Source organism: Scyliorhinus canicula, chromosome 6, assembly GCF_902713615.1.
Source record: "Scyliorhinus canicula chromosome 6, sScyCan1.1, whole genome shotgun sequence".
Taxonomy (NCBI): domain Eukaryota; kingdom Metazoa; phylum Chordata; class Chondrichthyes; order Carcharhiniformes; family Scyliorhinidae; genus Scyliorhinus; species Scyliorhinus canicula.
Window position 1 is genome coordinate 222,518,012 of NC_052151.1, and position 24,107 is coordinate 222,542,118.

The 24,107-nt window shown below is 54.4% G+C and overlaps 1 protein-coding gene across 1 annotated transcript in view; it reads left to right on the forward strand.

The window, feature by feature from the left end:
• The window catches only part of LOC119968046 (solute carrier family 43 member 3-like), a 66,009-nt gene that overhangs the window by 4,538 nt on the left and 37,364 nt on the right, over positions 1-24,107 (forward strand). The window contains exons 3-6 of the mRNA XM_038801144.1: positions 6,194-6,347; positions 6,994-7,040; positions 11,940-12,016; positions 23,804-23,896. Of these exons, the coding sequence (XP_038657072.1) occupies positions 6,194-6,347; positions 6,994-7,040; positions 11,940-12,016; positions 23,804-23,896 (371 nt within the window). The remainder of the gene's footprint in view (positions 1-6,193; positions 6,348-6,993; positions 7,041-11,939; positions 12,017-23,803; positions 23,897-24,107) is intronic.

The window sequence follows — 24,107 nt, forward strand, 5'->3', positions numbered from 1 at the left end:
AGCTACTGCGTGTCCTTGATAAGTATGTACCTGTTAGGCAGGGAGAAAGTGGTCGAGTGAGGGAACCATGGGTTACTAAAGCAGTTGAATCACTTGTCTAGAGGAAGAAGGAGGCTTGTGTGAAGATGAGACGTGATGATTCAGTTGGGTCGCTTGTGAGTTACAAGTTAGCTAGGAAGGCTCTAAAGAGAGAGCTAAGAAGAGCCAAGCGAGGACATGAGAAGTCTTTGGCAGGTACGATCAAGGAAACCCTAAAGCTTTCTATAGGTATGTCAGGAATAAAAGAATGACTAAGGTAAGAGTAGGGCCAGTCAAGGACAGTAGTGGGAAGTTGTGCGTAGAGTCCGAGGAGATAGGAGAGGTGCTAAATGAATATTTTTCGTCAGTATTCACACAGGAATAATACAGAGTTGTGGAGGAGAATACTTAGATACAGGCTACTAGACAAGAAGGGTTTGAGGCTCATAAGGAGGAAGTGTTAGCGATTCTGGAAAGTGTGAAAATAGATAAGTCCCCTGGGCCGGGTAGGATTTATCCTAGGATTCTCTGGGAAGCTAGGGAGGATATTGCCGCGCCTTTGGCTTTGATGTTTAAGTCATCTTTGTCTACAGAAATAGTGCCAGAGTACTGGAGGATAGCAAATGTTGTCCGTTTGTACAAGAAGGGGAGTAAAGATAACCCCGGTAACTATAGGTCAGTGGGCCTTACTTCTGTTGTGGGAAAAGTCTTGGAAAGGTTTATAAGACGTAGGATGTATAATCATCTGCAAAGGAATCATTTGATTAGAGATAGTCAACATGGTTTTGTGAAGGGTAGGTCGTGCCTCACAAACCTCATTGAGTTCTTCGAGAAGGTCACCAAATAGGTGGAGAGGATAAAGCAGTTGAAGTGGTGTATATGGATTTCAGTAAAGCGTTTGATAAGGTTCTCCACGGTAGGCTATAGCAGAAAATACAGAGGCATGGGTTTCAGGGTGATTTAGCAGTTTGGAACAGAAATTGGCTAGCTGATAGACGACAAAGAATGGTGGTTGATGGGAAATACTCTGACTGGTGTCCAGTTACTAGTGGTGTGCCACAGGGATCTGTTTTGGGGCCGTTGCTGTTTGTTATTTTTATAAATGACCTGGGGGAGGGTGTAGAAGGATTGGTGAGTAAATTTGCAGATGAGACTAAAGTTGGTGGAGTTGTGAACAGTGCAGAAGGATGTTACAAGTTACAGAGGGACATAGATAAGCTGCAGAGCTGGGCTGACAGGTGGCAAATGGAGTTTAATGCAGAAAAGTGTGAGGTGATTCATTTTGGAAGGAATAACAGAAAGGCAGAGTACTGGGCTAATGGTAAGATTCTTGGTAGTGTGGACGAGCAGAGATATCTCGGTGTCCATGTCCATAGATCCCTGAAAGTTGCCACACAGGTTGAGAGGGATGTTAAGAAGAAGTACGGTGTGTTAGCTTTTATTGTTAGAGGAATTAAGTTTCGGAGCCATGAGGTCATGTTGCAGTTGTACAAAACTCTGGTGCGGCCGCATTTGGAGTATTGTGCGCAGTTTTGGTCGCCACATTATAGGAACGATGTGGAAGCATTGGAAAGGGTTCAGAGGAGATTTTCAACAATGTTGCCTGGTATGGAAGAAAGATCATATGAGGAAAGGCTGAAAGGACTTGAGGCTGTTTTAGTTTGAGAGAAGAAGGTTAAGAGGTGACTTAATTGAGGCATACAAGATGATCAGAGGATTAGATAGGGTGGACATCGAGAGCCTTTTCCCTCTAATGGTGATGTCCAGCACGAGGGAACAGAGCTTTAAATTGAGTGGAGGTAGATATAGGAAAGATGTCAGAGGTAGATTCTTTACTCAGAGAGTAGTAAGGGCGTGGAATGCCCTGCCTGCAACAATAGTGGACTCGCCAACACTAAACGCATTCAAATGGTCATTGTATAGGCATATGGACGATAAGGGAAAAGTGTACAGGGACTTTAGAAGGGTTTCACAGGACGATGCAACATCGTGGGATAAAGGGCCTGTACTGCGCTGTGATGTTCTATGTTCTATGTTCTAGTATCATCTGCAAACTTGCTAATCAGACCACCTATACCTTCCTCCAGATCATTTCTGTATATCACAAACAAAAGTGGTCGGAACACGGATCCCTGTGGAACACCACTAGTCACCTTCTCCATTTTGAGACACTCCCTTCCACCACTACTCTCTGTCTCCTGTTGCCCAGCCAATGCTTTATCCATTTAGCTAGTACACCCTGAATCCCATACGACTTCACTTTGTCCATCAACCTGCCATGGGAAACTTTATCAAACGCCTTACTGAAGTCCACGTATATGACATCTACAGCCCTTCCCTCATCTATTAACATTGACACTTCCTCAAAGAATTCTATTAGGTTTATAAGACATGACCTTCCCTGAACAAAACCATGCTGCCTATCACTGATAAATCTATTTTCTTCCAGATGTGAATAGATCCTGTCCCTCAGTATCTTCTCCAACAGTTTGCCTACCACTGACGTCAAACTCACAGGTCTATAATTCCCTGGATTATCCTTGCTGCGCTTCTTAAACAAAGGGACAACATTAGCAATTGTCCAGTCCTCCGGGACCTCACCCGTGCTGAAGGATGCTGCAAAGATATTTGTTAAGGCCGTAGCTATTTCGACCCTTGCTTCCTTCAGTAACCTGGGATAGATCCCATCCGGTCCTGAGGACTTGTCATCAGATGGGAAGAGAGCAGGAGGGAGGTGGAAAATAAATAACGGATGATTGAAAGACCGTGGATAGGTAAGATGAGAAGGGTCAGCGAATGGAATGTAAAGGTAAATAGGAACGAAAGCAGGGTACAACATTAATGAAGGGAGCAGGGTAAGATGGAGAGAGCGGCAAGTTCAAAGGCAGGGAATGACATGAAGTGGGAAAAATGTACAAAGTGGTATAGAAACCGAGAGGGCGAGTAGAAACCGAGGCGAGGATGCAAATGTCAGAGTGAGAGATAAGGATAAGAGTAAGAAGGAGAAACAGAGGAATAGGGAGAACATGAGACAGGTAAGTGGCAGGATAGAAGAATTAAATATAAAGAAGGTGGTGGGGAAATTTAGAGAAGTAAAAGCATAAGGGAAGCAGAAATGAAAATGGGAAAGAGGTAAAGGGGTGAAATAATAATTGTGAATGGAGAGAAGGAGGTTCCGGTGGTGAGAGAGGGGGAAAGCGCAATGAATGATACTTCGGAGGGGGGAGGAGGAGAAGAAACAGGAAGAGAGATGGTGAGATTTTAGAGAGATAGTAGGGGATAACGAAAGGAAGTGGATTGGGAGATGAGAGAAAGAGCAAATGAGGGTTGAGAGGTGAACAGTACCCAAAGTAGTAATATGGTGAAGGAGGCAAGTAAAGTAAATGAAGCGTATGGTAAAAGATATGGTGGAGGAATGAAGGGGTAGAGAATGAGGGAGAGTGAGCAGAGAATAGAGAACAAGAGAGGGTGGGATGGTAGTGGGGATTGTGTTAATGAGAAGGATGGGGAGCAGGAGCAATGGAGATATTTTGAGGAAAAGAGAAAGTAAGAGACCCAGGAAAGGAGTGGAAGGCAATGAAAGAGGAAAGAGATGAAAGCGATAGAGGGGGTAGAAATGGGGACAAAGCAGAAGGTGAGAATGGGGCAAGAACAGAGAACCAACCCTCTCTTGTTCCCTATTCTATGTTCACTCTCCACATAGGAGAGAAGGAGAGAGTGAAGGTAGTCGAGCAGTAAGGGACTGAAGGTAGAATGTGATTTGGCGATAAAGAGAGAGACCAGGGTCGCGCAGGAGGGTTTGGGGCGAGAGTTAAGAAGTGAACAAATAGGGAGAGTGGGAGAGGAGAGAGGGAGAGAGCGGAAAAATTAACCAGGTGGAGAAAGATCGTGAAACCAATGAGGGTGTGGTGAGAAAGTTAGATTAGCTAATCGGAGAAAGAGGAGAAGGAGAGTCGGATAGAGAGGGTGAGAAGAAGGTTTTCGAGAGGAGGGATTGATGTAGAGAGATCTAAGCGGATGAAGAGAGAGAGGAGAGGGGTGTTTGAATTCCTATAACCGTGATTACAGGTCAAATATATTGCGTCGGCAGTAAAGACCTTTGGGTCATCATAGGTTTGGTAAAGATATTGTTTTCTTCGTGGGTGGCACAGCTGCCTCACGGCGCCGAGGATATGGTTTCGATCCCACCCTCAGGTACGCGCATATTGTCTGCATGGGTCTCACCTCCACAACCCAGGGGCTGGATTCTCCGTGGCCCTTCGTTACGCGGGTTGCCTGCGAAAAAAATCGGTGTTACTCACTCCGGCGTCGGGGCCTTCTTTAAGGCCGCTATTCTCCGTTCCCGGAGGGGCCAGCAGCTGACTGATGCTATACGTGTCAGTTTCTCCAGCTGCGGGAGTGGTGAGACCCGGCGTATTTTGGAGGAGGAGGAGGAGAGAGACAGACCCGGCATTTGGGGGGGGGGTGTTCCGGCATTTGGGGGGGGTGGTGTGTTCCGGCATTTTGGGGGGGGGGTTGGTGGTGTGTTCCGGCATTTTGGGGGGTGGGGGGGTTGGTGGTGTGTTCCGGCATTTTGGGGGGGGGTGTGTTCCGGCATTGGGGGGGGGTGTGTTCCGGCATTGGGGGGGGGGGGGTGTTCCGGCATTTGGGGGGGGGTGTGTTCCGGCATTGGGGGGGGGGTGTTCCGGCATTTGGGGGGTGTGTTCCGGCTTTTGGGGGGTGGGGGGGGGTGTGTTCCGGCATTTGGGGGGGGGGGGGGTTTGGGGGCAGCGGCGGGCAGAGAGGGGGGGCGACGGATGCCCGGGGCCAACGCACCGTCGCACACCCCCCCCCTGTACGCCGCTGCCCCCTACCCCAACCCCCCCCCCTCACCACCCCTACCTCAACCCCACCACCCCTACCTCCCTCCCCACCACACCTACCCCCCTCCAACGCCGGGTCCCCCCCCCAACGCCGGTACCCACACCCCCCTCTCTCCTCCTCCCCCCTCTCTCTCCTCCCCCCTCCCTCCGTCCCTCCTCCCCCCCTTCCTTCCTCTGTTAGTGGGGGGGGGGTGCGGCGTTAGTGGGGGGTGGGGGGTGGGGGGGGTGCGGCGTTGGAGGGGGGTAGGGGTGGTGAGGGGAGGGGGTTGGGGTAGGGGCAGCTGCGTGCAGAGGGGGGGGCGACGGTGCGTTGGCCCCGGGCATCCGTCGCCCCCCCTCGCTGCACGCCGCTGCCCCCAAACCCCCCCCCCAATGCCGAAACCCACCCCCCCACCCCCGATGCCCCCCCCATGCCGCAACCCACTCCCCCGATGCCGCAACCCCCCGATGGCCGCAATCCACCCCCGATGCCGCAACCCACTCCCCCGATGCACCCCCCATGCCGCAACCAACTCCCCCGATGCCGCAACCCACCCCCCCCCCCGATGCCCCCCCCCCCCGATGGCCGCAACCCACCCCCCCCGATGCCGCAACCCCCCGATGGCCGCAACGCACCCCCCGATGCCGCAACCCACTCCCCCGATGCCTCCCCATGCCGCAGCCCACTCCCCCGATGCCGCAACCCACTCCCCCGATGCCGCAACCCACCCCCCCCCCCGATGCCCCCCCATGCCGCAACCCACTCCCCCGATGCCGGAACCCACTCCCCCGATGCCGCAACCCACCCCCCGATGCCCCCCCCATGCCGAAACCCACTCCCCCGATGCCGCAACCCACCCCCCCCCCCCGATGCCGGAACCCCCCCCCCCCGATCCCGCAACCCACCCCCGACACTGAACGGCGTCAACCATTATCAATGGTTGACGCCGTTTTAAATCAACTGTGATTTTCGCCGACGTGACCCGTGGCCACGTCGGCGGGACTTCGGCCCATCCGGGCCGGAGATTTAAGGTCAGTGCAAAAAAAATGAAATCCCGCCGGCGCCAGCTGTTTTCACAGGCTGCCGGCGGGATTTGCACAACGCCGGTTTTTTACCGGCGGGAGAATTCGAAAACCTGCGGGAGCGGAAATAACGCCGCTTCCCGCCAATTCTCCGACCCTGCGTGGGGTCGGAGAATTTCGCCCCAGATGTGCAGTGCAGGTGGATTGGTTGCGCTAAATTGCCCCTTAACTGAAAAAAATATTGTACTCTAACTTTATTTTTTAAAAATTTTATTTTCTTAATTTTTCAATTGCTTTCTATCCCCCTCCAGTTCCTATTAATCCTCACTCAATTGGCTGCGATCTGCAGGCCGATCGTTTCACACTTATCTTCACCATCGCCGCCTTCGCTTTTAGCTTCTTTGCTTTTCCCAGCGGTGTTCTGTTTGACTTCATCGGGACCATGGTGACCAGGATCCTGGCCATGTAAGTTTTTCCTGATTATTTTAGTTTACATGTCGCGAGAGCCTCCTTCAGAGGGTATTTAGTAGTACCAAGTTCAACTCTGTGCTGAGAAAAACGTGCTGTGGGTGGGGACGCATCCTGGATTGGCAGTCCCTATATTCGCTGAAGAGGAAGCTAAGAGGCTGCAGTTTCCATATTCCATCAAAACTCCCTCTGCTTGTTTTCACTTCGGTTCAATTTACCCAGAACCATCCACGCTTTCAGAATAATCATCGATTGTCTCCACATCAAATGAAGTCCATCGTCCCTGGGGCAATTCAGGCAACTCTCCTCTCACATCTCTCGGGAACCTTGAGGAATACTTTCCTCATTCCTATGTTTCTAATGCCCGCATGCCTCCCAATGGAGTGCTCAGAGACAATACATATATTCAGATCGACAGCGACATTCACAAAATATTGCTCAGCTGGTTTCTGCATTACGTATCCTTGTTTCTCACTGTCATTGGCTGTGAAGAACTTTGGTAATTCCCGAAGCGATAGAGGAACAACATAACTAGGAATTTATGGGTATTCCATTCGTGGGCGGAGTGGGAGGGGCGTGATGGGAAGGAGAAGGGACGGCACAAATGATGCAGTTTAAAGCAAATTTCTTCTTAATTCTCCAGAACATTTTATACCGCAGCCGCACTGATGATCGCCCTCTCAACCGCTGGTGAGTCCATCTTCATTCAGTAACTTCCATGATGGAAATGAGAAAACAATGATCTGATCCATTTGGAGGAGAGGAAGCAGGAGATAGATAGATTGATAAAAGCAGAATGTTACATGACACGGTGGATAAATAGATGGACAAAATCGATGGATAAGTAGATATAGATGGATAGACAGATAGATAGATAGACAGACAGATGGACAGATAGATAGATAGATAAACAGATAGACAGATAGATAGATATATAGATTGCTAGACAGACAGAGAGACAGACAGATAGACAGACAGATTCTGCCAACTACCGGTCGATTCAAGGGGCTGGTTTAACACAGTGGGCGAAATAGCTGGCTTGTAATTCAGAACAAGGCCAGCAGCGCGTGTTAAATTCCCGTACCGGCCTTCCCGAACAGGCGCCGTAATTTGGTGACTAGGGGATTTTCACAGTAACTTCATTGAAGCCTACTTGTGACAATATGCGATTATTATTAGATAATTCGCTCCTTTTTAACCTGGGGTTACCCACTCTCTGGCTCTGTAAAGACTTAATTATCTGCGAAGTATCGGCTTGCATCATTGACTTTGTCTATATAAATATTTATGGAACCTACCTCTTAATTCACCTGAGGAAGGAGCAGTGCTCCGAATGCTACTGATTTGAAACAAACCTGTTGGACTTTAACCTGGCGTCGCCAGACATATTTTTGTGCTCAGCCCAGTCCAACCCCGACATCCAACATCATATCATATACAAAATACAGGTTCAGCCTCAACTGCAATTCCATCTCCAAACCTTAGCGCCACACTTAAAGAAATATGTGAACAGAGTGAGCATCAATACATTCACCAAAATGACTGAGGGAATTAGGAATTCCGCAGAGCAGATCGATTGGAAAGATTGCAGCAAATATTATTTGGAGGAAATTGTTGAGAGCTATTCAAAATAATGAGGGCTATAAAAAGTACATAGAAATAATCTGTTTCCAGTGGTGGAATGATCGTGAAGAAGTGGACACAGATTGAGGGACAGCACGGTGGCGCAGTGGTTAGCACTGCAGTCTCACGGCGCCCAGGTTCTAACCCGGCTCTGGGTCACTGTCATGTGTTGTTTGCACATTCTTCCCGTGTTTGCGTGGGTTTCGCCCCAACAACCCAAAGATGTGCAGGCTAGGTGGATTGAACACGCTAAATTGCCCCTTAGTTGGAGAAATGAATTGGGTACGCTAAATTTATATATATCTAAAAAGAAGTGGTCACAGATTTAAGGCATTTGGAACAGAAACTATGACAACCTGAGTAAAAACGTTCACGAAGTGGGCAGATCCGGTCAGGAATGACATGTGTTTCAGTACAAGTCCAATGATTGCCTCTGGGATTGATACATTCAAGATGGAATTGGATATTTATCTGAACAGGTCCCAAAGTGTACTCACCGTCCAACAGTACTTGCCAAAACCCAGCCCCAGCGACCCACATTTCCCACCTACACACGCTCTACACTATCCACTATCCAAACATAGAACATCGAACAGTGCAGCATAGTACAGGCCCTTCAACCCACGATGTTGTGCCGTCCATTTATCGCAATCTAGGATCAACCTAACCTAGACCCCGTCAATTTAATGCTGTCCATGTGCCTGGCTGAGTCGCTTCAATGTCCTTAATGACACTCACTCCACCACCTCTGCTGGTAGTGCATTCCACACACCCATCACTCTCTATGTAAAGAACCTACCGCTGAAATACCAAATATACCTTTCTCCAATTAGCTTAAAATTATGTCCCCTCGTGACAGCCGTTTGCACTCTGGGGAAATGTCTCTGCCTATCCATGCCTCTCATCACCTTGTACACCTCTATCAAGTCACCTCTCTGCCTTTTGCGCTCCAGTGCGAAAGGCCCTAGCTCCCTCAAACTTTCTTCGTAAGACATGCCCTCCAGTCCAGTCAGCATCCTGGTAAATCTCCTGTACTCTCTCCAAAGCATCCACATCCTTCCTACAATGGGGCGACCAGAACTGGACACAATATTCCAAGTGTGGTCTAATTAGTTTTATAAAGCTGCAGCAACACCTCGCCGCTCTCAAACTCAATCACTCAGTTAATGAAAGCCAACACACCTTACGCCTTCTTATCAACCCTATCAACCTGGGTGGCAACTTTGAGAGATCCATGTACGTGGACACCAAGATATCTCTGTTCCTCCACACTTCCAAGAATCCTGCATTTAACCCTGTATTCAGCATTCAAATTCGACCTCCCAAAATGAATGACTTCACATCTTTCTAGGTCGAACGCCATCTGCCTCTTCTCAGCACAGCTCTTCATCCTGTCAATGTCCTGTTGTAACCTGCAACACCCCTGAACACTATTTACAACTCTATCAACCTTTGTGTCATCGGCAAACTTACTAACCCATCCTTCCACTTCCTCATCCAAGTCATTTATGAAAACCACAAAGAGCAAAGGTCCCAGAACAGATCCTTGCGGGACACCACTGGTCACCGACCTGCATGCGGAATACTTTCCATCTACTACCAAACACTGCATCCTATTTGGACAATGCTCACAACCCACATTGAAACCATCCTCACTATCCCTACCGATATTTATGTTCCCTGAATTCCCTCCGCCTCGTTTGCAACCCTGACGACATTCACCTGATGTCAGTCCATCTCAAGAAAGAACATATCACCAAAAGCGGGCAATTTGCCAACCGACAACGAATCAAAGCCACCCCATCATCAATACACCAGCACAAATTGATAATAAAAATAAAAATGCTCAAATATTCAATTATATAAAAATAATCTGTACAAAAAAAATCAAAAGTTATTTCAGCCAGCATGGTGACGGTAAAGGTAGCGATTGGAGCTGATGACATCATGAGGTTTGGAGATGTCACCATTCCTTTTCCTTGCTAACCGTACACGTGAGGGTGGCTGCCCGCTCGCCGTGGGACACAATACATTGAACATAGAACATTACATCGAGCACTTCGGCCCTCGATGTTGCGCCGTCCTGTGAAACCCCTCTAAAGTCCCTCTACACTATTCCCTTATCGTCCATATGCCTATCCACTGACCATTTGAATGCGTTTAGTGTTGGCGAGTCGACTACTTTTGCAAGGCAGGGCATTCCACGCCCTTACTACTCTCTGAGTAAAGAATCTACCTCTGACATCTTTCCTATATCTACCTCCACTCAATTTAAAGCTCTGTTCCCTCGTGCTGGACATCACCATTAGAGGGAAAAGGCTCTCGATGTCCACCCTATCTAATCCTCTGATCATCTTGTATGCCTCAATTAAGTCACCTCTTAACCTTCTTCTCTCAAACTAAAGCAGCCTCAAGTCCTTCAGCCTTTCCTCATATGATCTTTCCTCCATACCTGGCAACATTGTTGAAAATCTCCTCTGAACCCTTTCCAATGCTTCCACATCGTTCCTATAATGTGGCGACCAGAACTGCACACAATACTCCAAATGCGGCCGCACCAGAGTTTTGTACAACTGCAACATGACCTCATGGCTCCGAAACTTAATTCCTCTACCAATAAAAGCTAACACACCGTACTTCTTCTTAACATCCCTCTCAACCTGGGTGGCAACTTTCAGGGATCTATGGACATGGACACCGAGATATCTCTGCTCGTCCACACTACCAAGAATCTTACCATTAGCCCAGTACTCTGCCTTTCTGTTATTCCTTCCAAAATGAATCACCTCACACTTTTCTGCATTAAACTCCATTTGCCACCTGTCAGCCCAGCTCTGCAGCTTATCTATGTTCCTCTGCATCTCTGGAACTTTTCGGAGGCCTATAGAAAAGCCCTAACAGGGTGACCTCTACAGTCCTGTTTCTTAACTCAGCCCATACTACCTCAGTATTCGAACCTCATCAAATGTCCTCTCAGCCACCGTAATACTGTCCTTGACTAACAATGCCACCCCTCCCCCTCTCTTACCACCTTCGCTGAGCTTACTGAAATATCTAAACCCCGGCACCTGCAACAACTATTCCTCGCCCTGTCTCCGACAATGCTTCGGTTGGAAAGGCTAAAGAGACGTTATTGCACTGCCTTTAACACATCTGTGGCTATCCCCTTGGCCTAATCGCTCATAGGAGAATCTGAACCATTAAAGCTCTGGGCGGTTCTTTAGAAAAATACTTGCTTTGACCATCTTCACTGAAACTGTCTGCCTGGGTTTTCATATTGAATGAAGGAAGATACTTTGAAAAAATATCCTACTCTGTTTGCGGTGAATACATTTAGGAAGTTTGCATTTACAGTACAGAAGGAGGCCATTCAGCGCATCGAGTCTGCACTGATCCCTGGAAATAGCACGCGACATAAGCCCACTCTATCCCCCTAACTCAGTTATCCTACCTAATCTTTTTTGGACAATAAAGGTAAATTAGCCAGATTCATCAGGATATTATCTGGAATGAAACATTTCAGTTACGAAGAGAGGTTGGATAGGCTCGGTTTGTTTTCTCTGGAGCAGAGAGGGCTGAAGGGGTGGCCTGATGGAGGTGGACAAGATAACGAGGGTCATGGAGAGGAAGTAGATGTTCCTTTTAGTACGAGGAGACACACTGTGAACTTGAGGGGCAGGAGATTTGGGGGATTTTTGACAAAAAAATGGTTTTATTTAGAGTGGTGACGGTCTGGAATGGAGTGCCTGAAGCGGGTTGCTTGACAGATTTTAAAAAGAGGAGTAATTGGTGCCCTGTAACATTCAAGGCAATGGGCCTCTTGCTGGCAAATGGGATGGGATAAAGGGGTAGGTGCTTCCCATGTGTCGGTGAAGACGCGATGGGCTGGTCTCCCTTTTTCACTCAATTATTGATTGCTTCTGAAGATGACTCAGATTTCTTACATTGACTCCCTCATTTTTGCAGCCTCCGCAGTGTTGCTCTTTCCTGCGCTCATTCTCTTGGCTGTTGGTGGATCAATACTCTTCATTACAAACATCCAGGTATTTATCGCGCTGCACTATCCGGGAGCGTTGCACTGTCCGAGAGCGCTGCACTGTCTGGGATCATGGCACTGTCCGAGAGCGCAGAACTGTCCAGAAGCGCTTCACTGTCCGAGAGCGCTGCACTGTCCGGGAGCGCAGCACTGTCTGGGAGCCCTGCACAGTCAGGGAGCGCTTCACTGTCCGAGAGCGCTGCACTGTCCAGGAGCGCAGCACTGTCTGGGAGCCCTGCACAGTCCGGGAGCGCTTCACTGTCCGAGAGCTCTGCACTGTCCGGGAGCGCTGCACTGTCCAGCAGCGCCGCACTGTCCAGGAGCGCTGCACTGTCCGAGAGTACTGCACTGTTCGAGAGTGCTGCACTGTCCGAGAGCGCTGCATTGTCCGGGAGCGCTGCACTGTCTGGGAGCCGTGCACTGTCCGTGAACGCTGCACTGTCCAAGAGCGCAGCTCTGAGCTGGAGCGCTGCACTGTCCGAGAGCGCTGCATTGCCCAGGAGCGCTGCACTGTCCAGGAGCGGCACACTGTCCGAGAACGCTGCACTATCCGGAAGCGCTGCACTGTCCAGGAGTGCCGCACTGTCCAGGAGTGCTGCACTGTCTGGGAGCGCTGCATTGTCTGGGAGGGCTGCACTGTCCGAGAGCGCTGCACTGTCCAGTTGCGCTGCTCTGTCCAGGAGCGCCGCACTCTCCGAGAGCGCTGCACTGTCCGAGAGCGCTGAACTGTCCAGGAGTACTGCACTTTCCGGGAGAGCTGCATTGTCCGGGAGTGCTGCACTGTCCAGGAGCGCCGCACTGTCCTGGAGCACTGCACTGTCCGAGAGCGCTGCACTGTCCGAGAGCGCCGCACTGTTCGTGAGCGCCGCACTGTCCGGGAGCACTGCACTGCCCGGGTGCGCTGCACAGTCCCGGAGCGCTGCACAGTCCAGGAGCGCCGCACTGTCCTGGAGCGCTGCACTGTCCAATAGCGCTGCACTGTCCGAGAGCGCTGCACTGTCCGTGAGCGCCGCACTGTCCAGGAGCGCCGCTCTGAGCTGGAGCGCTGCACTGTCCGAGAGCGCTGCATTGCCCAGGAGCGCTGCACTGTCCAGGAGCGCTGCACTGTCCGAGAGTACTGCACTGTTCGAGAGTGCTGCACTGTCCGGGAGCGCTGCATTGTCCGGGAGCGCTGCACTGTCTGGGAGCCGTGCACTGTCCGTGAACGCTGCACTGTCCAAGAGCGCAGCTCTGAGCTGGAGCGCTGCACTGTCCGAGAGCGCTGCATTGCCCAGGAGCGCTGCACTGTCCAGGAGCGGCGCACTGTCCGAGAACGCTGCACTATCCGGAAGCGCTGCACTGTCCAGGAGTGCCGCACTGTCCAGGAGTGCTGCACTGTCTGGGAGCGCTGCATTGTCTGGGAGGGCTGCACTGTCCGAGAGCGCTGCACTGTCCAGTTGCGCTGCTCTGTCCAGGAGCGCCGCACTCTCCGAGAGCGCTGCACTGTCCGAGAGCGCTGAACTGTCCAGGAGTACTGCACTTTCCGGGAGAGCTGCATTGTCCGGGAGTGCTGCACTGTCCAGGAGCGCCGCACTGTCCTGGAGCACTGCACTGTCCGAGAGCGCTGCACTGTCCGAGAGCGCTGCACTGTTCGTGAGCGCCGCACTGTCCGGGAGCACTGCACTGCCCGGGTGCGCTGCACAGTCCCGGAGCGCTGCACAGTCCAGGAGCGCCGCACTGTCCTGGAGCGCTGCACTGTCCAATAGCGCTGCACTGTCCGAGAGCGCTGCACTGTCCGTGAGCGCCGCACTGTCCAGGAGCGCCGCTCTGAGCTGGAGCGCTGCACTGTCCGAGAGCGCTGCATTGCCCAGGAGCGCTGCACTGTCCAGGAGCGCTGCACTGTCCGAGAGTGCTGCACTGTCTGGGAGCGCTGCACTGTCCGAGAGCGCTGCACTGTCCAGGAGCGCCGCACACTCCGAGAGCGCTGCACTGTCCGAGAGCGCTGAACTGTCCAGCAGTATTGCACTTTTCGGGAGAGCTGCACTGTCCGGGAGTGCTGCACTGTCCAGGAGCGCCGCACTGTCCTGGAGCGCTGCACTGTCCGAGAGCGCTGCACTGTCCGAGAGCGCTGCACTGTTCGTGAGCGCCGCACTGTCCGGGAGCACTGCACTGCCCGGGAGCGCTGCACAGTCCCGGAACGCTGCACTGTCCAGGAGCGCCGCACTGTCCGAGAGCGCTGCACTGTCCGAGAGCGCTGCACTGTCCGTGAGCGCCACACTGTCTGGGAGCACTGCACTGCCCGGGAGCGCTTCACAGTCCCGGAGCGTTGCATTGTCCAGTAGCGCCGCACTGTCCTGGAGCGCTGCACTGTCCGAGAGCGCTGCACTGTCCGAGAGCGCCGCTCTGTCCGGGAGCGCTGCACTGTCTGGGAGCCCTGCACTGTCCGTGAACGCGGCACTGTCCAAGAGCGCAGCTCTGAGCTGGAGCGCTGCACTGTCCGAGAGCGCTGCATTGTCCAGTTGCGCTGCTCTGTCCAGGAGCGCCGCACTCTCCGAGAGCGCTGCACTGTCCGAGAGCGCTGAACTGTCCAGGAGTACTGCACTTTCCGGGAGAGCTGCATTGTCCGGGAGTGCTGCACTGTCCAGGAGCGCCGCACTGTCCTGGAGCACTGCACTGTCCGAGAGCGCTGCACTGTCCGAGAGCGCCGCACTGTTCGTGAGGGCCGCACTGTCCGGGAGCACTGCACTGCCCGGGTGCGCTGCACAGTCCCGGAGCGCTGCACAGTCCAGGAGCGCCGCACTGTCCTGGAGCGCTGCACTGTCCAATAGCGCTGCACTGTCCGAGAGCGCTGCACTGTCCGTGAGCGCCGCACTGTCCAGGAGCGCCGCTCTGAGCTGGAGCGCTGCACTGTCCGAGAGCGCTGCATTGCCCAGGAGCGCTGCACTGTCCAGGAGCGCTGCACTGTCCGAGAGTGCTGCACTGTCTGGGAGAGCTGCACTGTCCTAGAGCGCTGCACTGTACAGGAGCGCCGCACACTCCGAGAGCGCTGCACTGTCCGAGAGCGCTGAACTGTCCAGCAGTATTGCACTTTTCGGGAGAGCTGCACTGTCCGGGAGTGCTGCACTGTCCAGGAGCGCCGCACTGTCCTGGAGCGCTGCACTGTCCGAGAGCGCTGCACTGTCCGAGAGCGCTGCACTGTTCGTGAGCGCCGCACTGTCCAGGAGCACTGCACTGCCCGGGAGCGCTGCACAGTCCCGGAACGCTGCACTGTCCAGGAGCGCCGCACTGTCCGAGAGCGCTGCACTGTCCGAGAGCGCTGCACTGTCCGTGAGCGCCACACTTTCTGGGAGCACTGCACTGCCCAGGAGCGCTTCACAGTCCCGGAGCGTTGCATTGTCCAGTAGCGCCGCACTGTCCTGGAGCGCTGCACTGTCCGAGAGCGCTGCACTGTCCGAGAGCGCCGCTCTGTCCGGGAGCGCTGCACTGTCTGGGAGCCCTGCACTGTCCGTGAACGCTGCACTGTCCAAGAGCGCAGCTCTGAGCTGGAGCGCTGCACTGTCCGAGAGCGCTGCATTGCCCAGGAGCGCTGCACTGTCCAGGAGCGGCGCACTGTCCGAGAACGCTGCACTATCCGGAAGCGCTGCACTGTCCAGGAGCGCCGCACTGACCAGGAGTGCTGCACTGTCTGGGAGCGCTGCATTGTCTGCGAGGGCTGCACTGTCCGAGAGCGCTGCACTGTCCAGTTGCGCTGCTCTGTCCAGGAGCGCCGCACTCTCCGAGAGCGCTGCACTGTCCGAGAGCGCTGAACTGTCCAGGAGTACTGCACTTTCCGGGAGAGCTGCATTGTTCGGGAGTGCTGCACTGTCCAGGAGCGCCGCACTGTCCTGGAGCGCTGCACTGTCCGAGAGCGCTGCACTGTCCGAGAGCGCCGCACTGTTCGTGAGCGCCGCACTGTCCGGGAGCACTGCACTGCCCGGGTGCGCTGCACAGTCCCGGAACGCTGCACAGTCCAGGAGCGCCGCACTGTCCTGGAGCGCTGCACTGTCCAATAGCGCTGCACTGTCCGAGAGCGCTGCACTGTCCGTGAGCGCCGCACTGTCCGGGAGCACTGCACTGTCTGGGAACGCTGCACTGTCCAGGAGCGCCGCTCTGAGCTGGAGCGCTGCACTGTCCGAGAGCGCTGCATTGCCCAGGAGCGCTGCACTGTCCAGGAGCGGCGCACTGTCTGGGAGCACTGCACTGTCCGGGAGCGCTGCATTGTCTGGGAGCGCTGCACTGTCCGAGCGTGCTGCACTGTCTGGGAGCGCTGCACTGCCCGGGAGCGCTTCACAGTCCCGGAGCGTTGCATTGTCCAGTAGCGCCGCACTGTCCTGGAGCGCTGCACTGTCCGAGAGCGCTGCACTGTCCGAGAGCGCCGCTCTGTCCGGGAGCGCTGCACTGTCTGGGAGCCCTGCACTGTCCGTGAACGCGGCACTGTCCAAGAGCGCAGCTCTGAGCTGGAGCGCTGCACTGTCCGAGAGCGCTGCATTGTCCAGTTGCGCTGCTCTGTCCAGGAGCGCCGCACTCTCCGAGAGCGCTGCACTGTCCGAGAGCGCTGAACTGTCCAGGAGTACTGCACTTTCCGGGAGAGCTGCATTGTCCGGGAGTGCTGCACTGTCCAGGAGCGCCGCACTGTCCTGGAGCACTGCACTGTCCGAGAGCGCTGCACTGTCCGAGAGCGCCGCACTGTTCGTGAGGGCCGCACTGTCCGGGAGCACTGCACTGCCCGGGTGCGCTGCACAGTCCCGGAGCGCTGCACAGTCCAGGAGCGCCGCACTGTCCTGGAGCGCTGCACTGTCCAATAGCGCTGCACTGTCCGAGAGCGCTGCACTGTCCGTGAGCGCCGCACTGTCCAGGAGCGCCGCTCTGAGCTGGAGCGCTGCACTGTCCGAGAGCGCTGCATTGCCCAGGAGCGCTGCACTGTCCAGGAGCGCTGCACTGTCCGAGAGTGCTGCACTGTCTGGGAGAGCTGCACTGTCCTAGAGCGCTGCACTGTACAGGAGCGCCGCACACTCCGAGAGCGCTGCACTGTCCGAGAGCGCTGAACTGTCCAGCAGTATTGCACTTTTCGGGAGAGCTGCACTGTCCGGGAGTGCTGCACTGTCCAGGAGCGCTGCACTGTCCTGGAGCGCTGCACTGTCCGAGAGCGCTGCACTGTCCGAGAGCGCTGCACTGTTCGTGAGCGCCGCACTGTCCGGGAGCACTGCACTGCCCGGGAGCGCTGCACAGTCCCGGAACGCTGCACTGTCCAGGAGCGCCGCACTGTCCGAGAGCGCTGCACTGTCCGAGAGCGCTGCACTGTCCGTGAGCGCCACACTTTCTGGGAGCACTGCACTGCCCAGGAGCGCTTCACAGTCCCGGAGCGTTGCATTGTCCAGTAGCGCCGCACTGTCCTGGAGCGCTGCACTGTCCGAGAGCGCTGCACTGTCCGAGAGCGCCGCTCTGTCCGGGAGCGCTGCACTGTCTGGGAGCCCTGCACTGTCCGTGAACGCTGCACTGTCCAAGAGCGCAGCTCTGAGCTGGAGCGCTGCACTGTCCGAGAGCGCTGCATTGCCCAGGAGCGCTGCACTGTCCAGGAGCGGCGCACTGTCCGAGAACGCTGCACTATCCGGAAGCGCTGCACTGTCCAGGAGCGCCGCACTGACCAGGAGTGCTGCACTGTCTGGGAGCGCTGCATTGTCTGCGAGGGCTGCACTGTCCGAGAGCGCTGCACTGTCCAGTTGCGCTGCTCTGTCCAGGAGCGCCGCACTCTCCGAGAGCGCTGCACTGTCCGAGAGCGCTGAACTGTCCAGGAGTACTGCACTTTCCGGGAGAGCTGCATTGTTCGGGAGTGCTGCACTGTCCAGGAGCGCCGCACTGTCCTGGAGCGCTGCACTGTCCGAGAGCGCTGCACTGTCCGAGAGCGCCGCACTGTTCGTGAGCGCCGCACTGTCCGGGAGCACTGCACTGCCCGGGTGCGCTGCACAGTCCCGGAACGCTGCACAGTCCAGGAGCGCCGCACTGTCCTGGAGCGCTGCACTGTCCAATAGCGCTGCACTGTCCGAGAGCGCTGCACTGTCCGTGAGCGCCGCACTGTCCGGGAGCACTGCACTGTCTGGGAACGCTGCACTGTCCAGGAGCGCCGCTCTGAGCTGGAGCGCTGCACTGTCCGAGAGCGCTGCATTGCCCAGGAGCGCTGCACTGTCCAGGAGCGGCGCACTGTCTGGGAGCACTGCACTGTCCGGGAGCGCTGCATTGTCTGGGAGCGCTGCACTGTCCGAGCGTGCTGCACTGTCTGGGAGCGCTGCACTGTCCGAGAGCGCTGCACTGTCCAGGAGCGCCGCACACTCCGAGAGCGCTGCACTGTCCGAGAGCGCTGAACTGTCCAGCAGTATTGCACTTTTCGGGAGAGCTGCACTGTCCGGGAGTGCTGCACTGTCCAGGAGCGCCGCACTGTCCTGGAGTGCTGCACTGTCCGAGAGCGCTGCACTGTCCGAGAGCGCTGCAATGTTCGTGAGCGCCGCACTGTCCGGGAGCACTGCACTGCCCGGGGGCGCTGCACAGTCCCGGAACGCTGCACTGTCCAGGAGCGCCGCACTGTCCTGGAGCGCTGCACTGTCCGAGAGCGCCGCTCTGTCCTGGAGCGCTGCACTGTCCGGGAGCGCTGCACTGTCCGGGAGCACTGCACTGTCCGAGAGTGCTGCACTGACCGGGAGCGCTGCACTGTCCGGAAGCGCGGCACTGTCCGAGAGCGCTGCACTGTCCGGAAGCGCGGCACAGTCCGAGAGTGCTGCACTGTCCGGGAGCGCTGCCCAGTCCTGGAGCGCTGCACTGTCCGGGAGTGCTGCACTGTCCGGGAGCGCTGCACTGTCCGGAAGCGCTGCACTGTCCGGAAGCGCGGCACTGTCCGAGAGCGCTGCACTGTCCGGGAGTGCTGCACTGTCCGGGAGTGCTGCACTGTCCGGGAGCGCTGCACTGTCCGGAAGCGCGGCACTGTCCGAGAGCGCTGCACTGTCCGGAAGCACGGCACGGTCCGAGAGCACTGCACTGTCCGATAGTGTTGCACGATCCTGGAGTACTGCACTTTCCAGGAGCGCCGCACTGTCCGGGAGCGCCACACTTTCCGGGAGCGGTGCGCTGTCCAGGCGCACTGAACTGTCCAGGAGCGCTGCACTGTCTGGGAGCGCTGCACTGTCTGGGAGCGCTGCACTGTCCGGGAGCGCTGCACTGCCTGGGAGCGCTGCACTGTCCAGTATCGCAGCACTGTCCGGGTGCGCTGCACTGTCCGGGACCGGTGTACTCTCTGGGAGCACAGCACTGGCCGGGAGCGCTGCACTGTCCAGGAGCGCAGCACTGTCTCGGAGAGCAGCACTGTCCAGGAACGCGGCACAGTCCGGGAGCACTGCACTGTCCGGGAGCGCTGCACTGACCGGGAGCACTGCACTGGTCAGGAGCTCTGCACTCTCCTGGAGCGCTGCACTGTCCGGGAGCGCTGCACTTTCTCGGAGAGCTGCACTGTCCGGGAGCGCGGCACTTTCCAGTAGCGCTGCACTGTCCGGGAGCGCTGCACTCTCCGAGAGCGCTGCACTGTCCGAGAGCGCTGCACTGTCCAGGAGCGCCGCACTCTCCGGGAGCGCTGCACTGTCCGAGAGCGCTGAACTGTCCAGCAGTAATGCACTTTTAGGGAGAGCTGCACTGTCCGGGAGTGCTGCACTGTCCAGGAGCGCCGCACTGTCCTGGAGCGCTGCACTGTCCGAGAGCGCTGCACTATCCGAGAGCGCTGCACTGTTCGTGAGCGCCGCACTGTCCGGGAGCACTGCACTGCCAGGGAGCGCTGCACAGTCCCGGAACGCTGCACTGTCCAGGAGCGCCGCAATGTCCTGGAGCGCTGCACTGTCCGAGAGCGCTGCGCTGTCCGAGAGCGCTGCACTGTCTGTGAGCGCCGCACTGTCCGGGAGCATTGCACTGCCCGGGAGCGCTTCACAGTCCCGGAGCGTTGCACTGTCCAGTAGCGCCGCACTGTCCTGGAGCGCTGCACTGTCCGAGAGCGCTGCACTGTCCGTGAGCGCCACACTGTCTGGGAGCACTGTACTGCCCGGGAGCGCTTCACAGTCCCGGAGCGTTGCATTGTCCAGTAGCGCCGCACTGTCCTGGAGCGCTGCACTGTCCGAGAGCGCTGCACTGTCCGAGAGCGCCGCTCTGTCCGGGAGCGCTGCACTGTCCGGGAGCGCTGCACTGTCCAGGAGCACTGCACTGTCCGAGAGTGCTGCACTGACCGGGAGCGCTGCACTGTCCGGAAGCGCGGCACTGTCCGAGAGCGCTGCACTGTCCGGAAGCGCGGCACGTTCCGAGAGTGCTGCACTGTCCGGGAGCGCTGCCCAGTCCTGGAGCGCTGCACTGTCCGGGAGCGCTGCACTGTCCGGGAGCACTGCACTGACCGGGAGCGCTGCACTGTCCGGAAGCGCGGCACTGTCCGTGAGCGCTGCACTGTCCGGAGCACGGCACGGTCCGAGAGCGCTGCACTGTCCGTTAGTGTTGCACGATCCTGGAGTACTGCACTTTCCAGGAGCGCCGCACTGTCCGGGTGCGCCACACTTTCCGGGAGCGGTGCGCTGTCCAGGTGCACTGAACTGTCCTGGAGCGCTGCACTGTCTGGGAGCGCTGCACTGTCTGGGAGCGCTGCACTGCCTGGGAGCGCTGCACTGTCCAGGATCGCAGCACTGTCCGGGAGCGCTGCACTGTCCGGGACCGGTGTACTCTCTGGGAGCACAGCACTGTCCGGGAGCGCTGCACTGTCCAGGAGCGCAGCACTGTCTCGGAGAGCAGCACTGTCCAGGAACGCTGCACAGTCCGGGAGCACTGCACTGTCCGGGAGCGCTGCACTGACCGGGAGCACTGCACTGTTCAGGAGCTCTGCACTCTCCTGGAGCGCTGCACTGTCCGGGAGCGCTGCACTTTCTCGGAGCGCTGCACTGTCCGGGAGCGCGGCACTTTCCAGTAGCGCTGCACTGTCCGGGAGCGCTGCACTGTCCGGAAGCACTAAAGTGCCAGGACGCGGTGCACCGTCTAGGTGCCCTGCAGTGTCATGGATCGCTGCATTGTCCGGGAGCTCTACACTGTCTCGGAGCCCTGCAATATCAGGGAGCACTGCACTGTCCGAGATCAGGTCGATGGAGAATTTTGCAATTGCTAAGAAACATTATCGATGTAAAAGGCAACATTCAACTCTGTGAGGAAACAGCAACAAATGTGACACAAAACAGTGAAGAATTGGACAATGGTGTTTCTGAAATATAATCTGACAGCCAAGTACACTCGGACTCAGAACTGAATGAACACACACATTGGAAGGGATGCACTGCCAGTTACCAACTTTCGGTGAAACCATTAAACCGAGTCTCCATTTCCCACTGAGGAACATGAATCGTCACCACTGCTGTTGGGTGAAAAGTGCTCTGCCGAGCCAGGATGTTAATTCTGAATCTCAATCAGCATCAGACTGTTTTATTATGTACTCTGGGGTAACATGTAACTCGATGCAGCTTTGACCAAAATATCCTCCAGACTTTGAAGCAAGTTCAATGTGATTTATTGAATCTTTACCACAGTTCTCTATGAGTTCAACTCTCCTGCTAATCTTGCTATAGTAACTCAGTTTAACTAACCAGTCTGCTCTAAGCCACATGGTGGGTGTGATGCTTCTGAAATGCCCCTGTCCTACTCTCTAAGTGTCGCCTGTGGGAAGAGGAAGGGCATGTGAGCTCTCTCCTTATATATGGGTTGTGTAATGACACCCTGTTGTAGTGTCACCTCTGGGTGTCTTGACTGCCCATTGGTCGTGTCCTATTCTGTGTGTTCATTAGCTGTGTGGCTGCATGTCATGTCATCTCCGGTGCTCCCTCTAGTGTTTATTTAGTTGTAGTGTGTTTACATTAACCACTTGTGTGTATACATTGATGCACATCACCGCACAGAAAAACAGTTAATTTGACAGTAATCAAGTCGTCTGTCGAGATTTGCTCTGTTGAAATTAGCTAAAGTGTTTTCAACATCCGATAGTGCGTATATTTCAAATCCTCCTTCTCTGGTCGTGAAGCACTTTAGCAAATCCGGAAATGAAGAAAGAAGCTCTGAATGGAAATGTTATTGTAATATGGGGCTTGGTCTGTTTAATACACAAACGGTTTACCGAAAGTGTGTCGAAAATTGTGGGGAACTGCATAATGATATAATAGAAAGACTGGTGATGCCTGTTACAAGTTGAGACTATCCTCCTGTGAAATCCTGGGTTTCCACATCACAGCTGGTGCATTCTCGCCAACACAGGACAGCCGGAAATGAGGCCAATTCCCCCTTTCCACCTGGCGTTCAGTGGTACAACGAGTGTGAGCTGAGGCGAAAGGAACATGGGCGACATTTGAGTCAGGGGACGTTGGGCTTTGTTACTCCTTGTGTCAAGCTTAATGTCACAAATATCCAATTCGGTTATCCACCCGACAGGCTGATTATTCCTCAGTATAATCTGTACTATTGAAAGTCGCCGAGTCGTCACATTCTGGCGCCTGTTTGGGTACACTAAGGGAGAATTCAGAACATCCAATTCACCGAACAGCACATCTTTCGAGACTTGTGGGAGGAAAGCAGAGCACCCGGAAACCCACGCAGACACGGCGAGAACGTGCAGACTCCGCACAGACAGCGACCGAACCCAAGTTTGTAGCACACAATCTGTGATGAGATGAAATGAAAATGAAAATCGCTTATTGTCACCAGTAGGCTTCAATGAAGTTACTGTGAAATGCCCCTAGACGCCACATTCCGGCGCATGTTCGGCGAGGCTGTTACGGGAATCGAACCTTGCTGCTGGCCTGCCTTGGTCTGCTTTGAAATACGGTGATTTAGCCCAGTGTGCTAAACAGCCCCAATCAGGCTAGATCTGCACTAAGTGATTGGATAATTGAGTGGAAAATTGAATTCAATCTCATTACGTGCATACTGGGCGGGACATCGCAGTAGGGGTACATGAGACGTGTTTCTCATTCTCACGCACACCTATGCCACTCTTTGCATGACACAGTTCACATACCCGCCGGGACGTGGCAATGAAGATCACAGATGTCATGCTGGATCTGTATGTTATATTGATTAGAGCAGAGCCTCAGATTTCATCGAATTGTGTTCTCCACGGACAAATAAATACATGATTTCCCTGGGGAATGTGGAGAGGACATTTAGGCAGATGTGGGCAGCAATGGCAAACAAATAGTTGGGAGGAACATTTGATTAGAGTGAGTTTGCTTTTTTTTGGAGTAGAGAAAATTAGGGACGATTTAATCGAGAACTGGAGAATTATGTGGGGCCAACTGGAATAGATAGGGAGGACATATAGCAGCTGAGTGCTAATAAAGTCTCCGGGATTGATTGAAAATAATTGACAATACTTTTGTCCATTGGCAAATAACAATACTTTTCACTGTATACTAATACATGTGACAATAATAAGTCAATTTTTTAAAAAGACAGAATAATTAGAGGGATTAGGGAACATCAATTTATTTTCCCCATAGGGTGGTAGAAATTTTGTTACTCAGGGCATAGAATGTTCGTAACTGAATCTAACTCTACTTTAGCTAAGTACCTGCTTGTATATTACATGTGTCTTACCCGCAATCCTAATTTGCAGGTTCAGGAATGGTCTTGGAAGCTCTTCGTACAATCCAGAGAACAGGACCCGCAAAGTGGCCTAATGCTCAATGGAACGTGTCTTAATAATATTATAATTTGATCTCATTCGCAGATTGCAAATTTGTTTACAAACAGACGCTCTACGATTATCACACTGTACAATGGAGCACTGGATTCCTCATCAGTCGTGTTTCTACTGGTTAAGGTGATTTGTAAGCGGTTTTCGACCAACTCGCAAGAGGGAACATTCAAAGGGTGAAAACAGGACAATAGGGTCGCTCTTTAAAATTGCTGCCACAGACACAATGGGAAAATAGCATTTTTATATGCTGTGGTTTCTGAGAAAGGAGACGAAAACTGTTTCAGAAAACAGATTGAGGCAAGAGAATTCAAACATCTTGTAAAATAGCTCAGCG